The sequence below is a fragment of the Micropterus dolomieu genome, linkage group LG14 (genome assembly GCF_021292245.1).
Source record: "Micropterus dolomieu isolate WLL.071019.BEF.003 ecotype Adirondacks linkage group LG14, ASM2129224v1, whole genome shotgun sequence".
In the NCBI taxonomy this organism is placed as follows: Eukaryota; Metazoa; Chordata; class Actinopteri; order Centrarchiformes; family Centrarchidae; genus Micropterus; species Micropterus dolomieu.
The window spans coordinates 16786128-16793178 of NC_060163.1; the positions used below are offsets into that span (position 1 = coordinate 16786128).

General features: G+C 40.7%; 1 protein-coding gene across 1 annotated transcript in view; it reads right to left on the minus strand.

Moving 5' to 3' along the window:
* Positions 1-172: 172 nt before the first annotated feature.
* The window catches only part of LOC123983202 (zinc finger MIZ domain-containing protein 1-like), a 118151-nt gene continuing 111272 nt past the window's right edge, over positions 173-7051 (minus strand). Inside the window, exons 16-24 of the mRNA XM_046069363.1 lie at positions 5355-5565; positions 4998-5103; positions 4737-4897; positions 4555-4622; positions 4372-4440; positions 4030-4274; positions 3741-3904; positions 3047-3325; positions 173-2936 (exon numbers count right to left, since the gene is read on the minus strand). Of these exons, the coding sequence (XP_045925319.1) occupies positions 2829-2936; positions 3047-3325; positions 3741-3904; positions 4030-4274; positions 4372-4440; positions 4555-4622; positions 4737-4897; positions 4998-5103; positions 5355-5565 (1411 nt within the window). The 3' untranslated portion in view covers positions 173-2828. The remainder of the gene's footprint in view (positions 2937-3046; positions 3326-3740; positions 3905-4029; positions 4275-4371; positions 4441-4554; positions 4623-4736; positions 4898-4997; positions 5104-5354; positions 5566-7051) is intronic.

Below are 7051 nucleotides of genomic sequence, written 5' to 3' on the forward strand. Positions count from 1 at the left end.
AAAATGAATACATTTCTGTTCACGTCTCTATATTCATTTACATATATACAGGCATCCTTGGGACGTTTGATCTAGCCTTGCCCTCAACATCCTTTCCAGGCCAGAATGATGAACGTGCCCTTCCTCTCTGTATGTTTTTTGAATTTTTTAAATTTTAAATAAACAACCTCCCCCAGAGAAATGGCCATTTATTGTGATTGTGCAACTACAGATTTGAGGTGCTACCTTATACACCACAGTTGCTCACTTGAAAGTGAGAACAAAATATGAAATAATAACGACTTCCATGGGATTGATCAAAAGTTTCAATTCAGATAGTATAAATAAAAATGTGGCAGTGTGTCTTTAAAAAAAAGGAATTATTTGATTAGATGTCTCTTTGTGACATAAATATGAAACAACATGTCAGTGTGCCGAAATGGAACAAATAATATTTCTTGAAAATAATGTTTACATAAAACCAGGGCGGTTAAATCAGCACAATGCTACGGTTGAAAGAAATTGGATTTCTAGCCTTACAGATTAATAAGAAAACCAGTACAAAATAATTTACCAAAACAAAACGGGATAAAAATGTATATGGTCTCGTGCTTTTAAAAAAGCCACATTTTCTATAACAAAAATATAAACAATATTATGGATTTCTTTAAAATATGGTTGTGATATATCTTTAAAATACCACTGTGTATTGACAATTAGCAACAATTATGGTATTCACATAGCCCACTAATTACACTCAAAGCCAACGGATACCACATCTTTTAAAACCGTTACTGTTCAGTATCACTGATAAAATGTTAATGCAAATTCATTAATAGACAACATTGATCATTTTCAGTCAAATACATCTGAGCGTGAAAGAAAACTGAGCTTGACATCTGGAAACTGAAATTATGCAATCACCTTGAGCTGATACATAGAAGGGGGGAGGGCGCACATAAAAATGGGACACCTGTCTACAAATGACAGGTGTGAGACAGAGTGCACTGGGAGGAAAGTGACTAGAAAGCACAATGACCTGCAGGAAATAGCTTATGAGACATTTGGACTGACTTCCCCACATTGGGAAGGCGAGACAGGTGTCGTATGCTGGTTACAAACAAAGTCAGTGGTTAGATGGGAGTTTGGGAGCATACGTGGTTAGGTTGGACGACTAATGATCAACGGACAAACATTATCAAGATGATACAAAAATATTCACAATGATATTTACAGTAAAATAGCATTTCTTAAAAAATAATACATTTGCATACTGAACAGCACTCTTCTCAAAAAGTGAAATGGAAAACAAATGTGGCAAAAGGTCTGCACCAATACTGCTTTAAGAAACCACTTCTTGGACAGCAGTGATGGATAAACTGTATTTGTCCTCCCCTATATCTTTGAAATCAATATTACCTCCTATCACACTAATAGAAACGCACACACACACACACCCCTACACACACACACACTCACAGTCACACAGGACCAAGCAAACACAAATGTCTCCGTTCTCATCCCTCTAACTTTGGTGATGCTGAGCAGTTTCTCAAATGTATGGATAGTTTAATTATGCAGCAACATAAACAAGGAAAGAAACAAACATAACACAGTATATCCAGCAAATACATGACAAATGTATCGCTGACATCAGCATTATCCCTTCAAAGTTAGTGTTAAATAAATCATACTAAATCTGACAGAAATCAAAAACAAACATACAAAGAAAAGAGCTGTTGAAAACAGCAACTGATAAAAACCACACTATCTTTTTTTTCTTTTTATCACTTGGAACAGCACTAGACAAGGGCTTGGCACACATGCACTTTGTAGACTACTTAAACAGCACATCATTTAACAGGTAGAGAGATGCAACGTTGCACAGATTCTGACACGAGTGACACCGGGGGCTCATGCGGAGCAGACGGCATGGAAGGAGCTACAGCAGGAAGCAATAAACGCAACGGGGTCGTTACAGGAACTCCAATCTCTCATATTGTACCTTTCGTTTCCATTAAAATCACTCCTCTATATGGGAGGATCATTTTTCTTTTAGTGGGGCCAAAATCTTCTCCGTTCCAGCTATCAGCCGTCATAGGACTGAAAAGCAGGGGTATCTCTTTTTGACAAAAATATGTATGTATCAAATTGTGGAAAAAGTGGAAGCTGATCATTCCCAAAAATTGTTTTAAAATGTTGGCAGAAGAGCAAAAAATCTTTTAAAAAACATTTAGACAAGGACAGACATACGCTGATCTAATTGATCATTGTTTTTCTTCCGTAAAGACAGTTTTTGTTTTTTTTTGCATTGCCAAAATCTCTTTGTGCTTTTAAATGATGTGTGATGGACAAAAACAGTGCGATTAACCAGACCAGTCAGGGAATGGAGCTGTGACACCAGGAAGCTGTGGCTTCTCAGATTGGAATAACAATATGGACATAATGCAGACTGGCCAGATAGCGCAGTTATTTTTTCTCTTTTATACAGTGAGTTCCTTTTTTCTTCTCTGAAGGAAACAAAACACAAATTAAAAAAATGCTACAACACGTTCCTAATGTGCACACATACACCTGTGTGTGGCGTAAAAAAATCAACTGAGTATAGCTGCACAGTTCAAAAGTATCGCCACCGGGTGAGAGGGCGGGGCGACCCCACTGCATCCCGCCATGTCTTTGAGTTTTAAGCTCTTTCAGTCAATCTGCGCTGGCCAATGAAAACTGTACAAGAGGAAGAAGAGAAAGGGAGTGCATCTTTGTGTTTATCAAGTACTGAGTGACTGCCCTGTGTTCTCAGGCAAACTGTAGGCAGAACTTTCAGAAAAGTTTATGTGTGTATCTGAATCGCCTCAGTTGTTTTCGAAGAGCGATAGAAGGTCGTCATTGCTATTGCTGGGGAGGTCTGGTGGATCCAAGTACGACAACAGCTCATCTGGGTTAGCGAGCTCTGGAAGAAGCTGTGAGGGAGAAGGAATGATAAGAAAAAAATGTGGTTGGGCATTCAAATGAACGCAGGTAATTTACGACTGGACTGGACTGAATATTTCCGCTGTATATCACGACTCACGTCTAAAGATGGCTCAGGCATGTCCGACCCTGTTTGGCTGTCCAAACTGCTGGAGGGGTTGAAGGCCAGGTCACCGTGGGGATGGTTGTTGGGGCCGGGCTGCTGTTGCTGCTGTTGTTGCTGCTGCTGCTGTTGCTGAGGAGGCAGAGCTTGTCGTGACGGCTGAGGAGGCCCGCTGTGGTGTAGCTGTTGCCCTGATTGGCTCCCAGGGTGTGGAGACGCATGTAAGCTCTGCTGCAATGGACCATGCGACTGGTCATTGCTGGCAGAGTGAGGTATCTGTAGGGAAAAAATAATCAGGTTAGGGTTATAACTAATCGTTATTTTTGATTAATGGCTTAATAATTTAATCTAAAACCTGTGAGACAAAAATGTTAATTTGGTTGTGTTACAGTTGCAGGTAGGCAGATTTTGTTACCTTTGTTTGAACAGAGTCAGGCTAGCTCCTAGTCTTTGTGTTATGCAAACCAGCTGCAGCTATATTTTTTTCATTCAGATATGAGAGCGGTACCAGTCTTCTCGCCATACTCTCGCCATATATTGAATTTATTTTTCTGGTGGTCATATTGGAGCAGAATGTGTATGTCTCCTTATATCCATAAAATCTTATCTTTTAGGGTTGTTTTCTATGGTACATGTTTCTAACAGAAACAAAGAGGCTGAGATCGGTAAACTAAATGGTGGACCAACTTACAGAGTCAGGCATGTTGTGGGAGAGTGGCTTGTCTTGGGTCATCAGGCTGTTGGGCATGTCAGGTGGATGAGACAACTGGGGACCGTGCATGAAATCATTCATCGACGTACCACCTGGAGTGACGTGAGGGAAGTCAAAGTTCCCGTGCCCCTGGAAACTGTTGCCTAGCACACAAAATAAAAAACAGTAAATGCATGTGGATGTACATTGTACAATGTACATTTCTTATTATTTTAAGCTACTTTAGTCATGTTGTTGATGTATACTTGTCTATATATTTGTATCTTACCTTGGCTGCCGTATTCACTGTTGTTGCCCCCTTGCTGAGAAGATAGCAATGGGTATGGTGATGGTCCGGGGCCGAGCTGAGCTATCATTTCCATCACATTAGGCATGATCATCTGGCTGGGACTCATCGTCTTAAACCTCTTGGCTAGTGGTCCATCTGGATCCTCCTTGATGTGGATATCAGATTTAATAGCCACTGGCCGCCAACTACATGTCGGGTCAATGGTGACCTCCTCAAACTCCGAGCTGGTGAAATACAGATGAAATCAATTGGTTAACATAAAGGGAACATTAAGAGAAATACATTATATGCATTATATATTTGGTTCTTGTCTTGGCTTACTTCTGAATGGCGTTCAAGATTCCCCACATGTACTGGTCCACTTCGAGTCCCTCTAACAACGCTGTTTTACTGAGGACAGAAGAGAGACGGAGCTTAAAAAGCTGAGAGAGACAACTATGTGGATTACACTCAAAACTATAGACAGGGCAAATACTGTTATGTATTTAAGCTGGATAAACTTACTTGCATACAGGACATCGCCATGTCCCCCTCTCACAGTTCAGTTGTAAATATGATTCTAAATCAAAACACTGCGAGAACAAAAACAACACATTTGTTATCCAGTAAAGTGTTTTAAAATTCTTCTTTGTTAAAGCATCAGAAATTTGACTCTCGGTGTGTTTGTTTATTGCTACAGTGCTGACCTGAACGTGTTTACAGTCGTGGCCTCTTGCTGGAAGCTGTATTCGCCGGAAGGTGATTGGACATTTGAGGGAAACCTTAATGGCCGTCTGCTCCACGCCATCCTCTCCATTGAGCGTTGCGTTGCCCGATGATGCTGCTACGCTGCTAAAGTTCCTCTTAACTTTGATGCAGAAGGATTGAAATGCAGTGTGTAAGCAAGGACTCTGAGAACAATCAGGACGTTAGGGTGCAAAATGTGTTCTGTGTTCTTTTGCATATACCTTTGGTGATGCAATGCTCTGCAGGAAGAAGCCTCTTCTTCAGTAAGCCCTGGAGGACAGAGCGAACCGAGGGCCTGTGGACCAGCTGCAGCACAAATAAGTGCGACTGCGGGAAAAAACATCACTGTCACTATCAAAAACATCCTCATGTGGATTAGTTTAATGGTTTCTTTACTGTTTCAACAAAAAAAAGCCCTGACAGATCTTTTTTTTAATTTTGTTTTAAAGTTTAGCATTAAATATCATCCGCAGGTAGATCTTTTTTTTATGGCTGACAATTATTCCTCTGGCAACTACTTTTTGTATCTGGATTTGTGTAAACATCTTTTTATTAGTTCAGGAGATTTGGGTACTTACACAGCAGCAGGCAGTGACTGTGATCTGGATTGTGTTCCTTCCTGGCTGGCACACGTGTTTCAAGTGCAGGGGTTTGTGGGAGGTCTTATTGTCACCCCGCTCGATGGTCAGCGGCGTGGCGTTTACGCTGACTTGGACCGACGCCGGCCAGTTGGTGTTCATCTGACGGTCTTCGTGGTGGTAGCACTTGAACTGCAGCTCCAGGTCCGATCTGCACGGAGAAAAAACGTAAATTGATGAGTGTTACAGAGTGTTCTTTGGGACATAAAAGACGACAGCAGTCTGTTTTCACTAATCATGTCAATTGTTTCTGATGTAAAATAGGTCTTGGAAAAAGTTGTATCTGCCTGGGTTCATGGTGCTTGGTGGTACATGATCCTACATCTATACAGACAAACATTATGAATGCAGATGCTGTTATAATATATGTAATAATAAGAGCAAGAGTTCATTAAGCTGTTCATTCTACAGCATTTGGGATCTAATCTAGGATGTTTCATCCTTTCCAGCCTTCTAATCTATGACCACTAGTGATGGGAGGATACATTTAGGATGACATGATATCATGGTTTGGCAACAGAAAGTTTCCTCATTTCATGATTTTAATAAGCTCCAGAAGTAAGAGTGATTTTTGCTTGAGAGGGGAGTAAAACGGACTTACTAATAATAATCTAAATCAGAGAAAATGAATGCATGAATGACCTTCTCCAAGTGAGTTGGGAATTTTGGTGATTTAATTTTAAAAAATATATATATAATTCTCAGCTGACAGTATGACTGCACAACCTTTTCAAACTGCTTGCCAAAGGTTAGGAGGAATTGAAGAATACCCATTTATTCTTGATTACTGGACTCTTTTGAGAAACTAAATTTCCCTCCTGACTGAAAATTAAATGATCAGAGAGACCGAAAAGACCTGGAACTGGAAGAATCTGGGAAACCAGGTCTCAATTCATGCAGACTGTTAAAAGGCAGGGATACCTTGGCTTTACACTGATATATAGTTGGTTGTCATCCACATAACTATGGATAGACACATTATGTTTTTCTTTTTCTCTCACAATTTTGAATGGACGATTATCTGTTGTTCTTCTCAGTGCAAGTTGCTTGTTCCGCAACAAGAATATGATCCCTCACTTCCCACCCATAATCTCAGCCAGTTGTATTTAATGGGGCTTATACAGTGTGTACTGTACACTCACCTAAAGGATTATTAGGAACACCTGTTCAATTTCTCATTAATGCAATTATCTAATCAACCAATCACATGGCAGTTGCTTCAATGCATTTAGGGCTGTGGTCCTGGTCAAGACAATCTCCTGAACTCCAAACTGAATGTCAGAATGGGAAAGAAAGGTGATTTAAGCAATTTTGAGCGTGGCACGGTTGTTGGTGCCAGACGGGCCGGTCTGAGTATTTCACAATCTGCTCAGTTACTGGGATTTTCACACACAACCATTTCTAGGGTTTACAAAGAATGGTGTGAAAAGGGAAAAACATCCAGTATGCGGCAGTCCTGTGGGCGAAATGCCTCGTTGATGCTAGAGGTCAGAGGAGAATGGGCCGACTGATTCAAGCTGATAGAAGAGCAACTTTGACTGAAATAACCACTCGTTACAACCGAGGTATGCCGCAAAGCATTTGTGAAGCCACAACACGCACAACCTTGAGGCGGATGGGCTACAACAGCAGAAGAC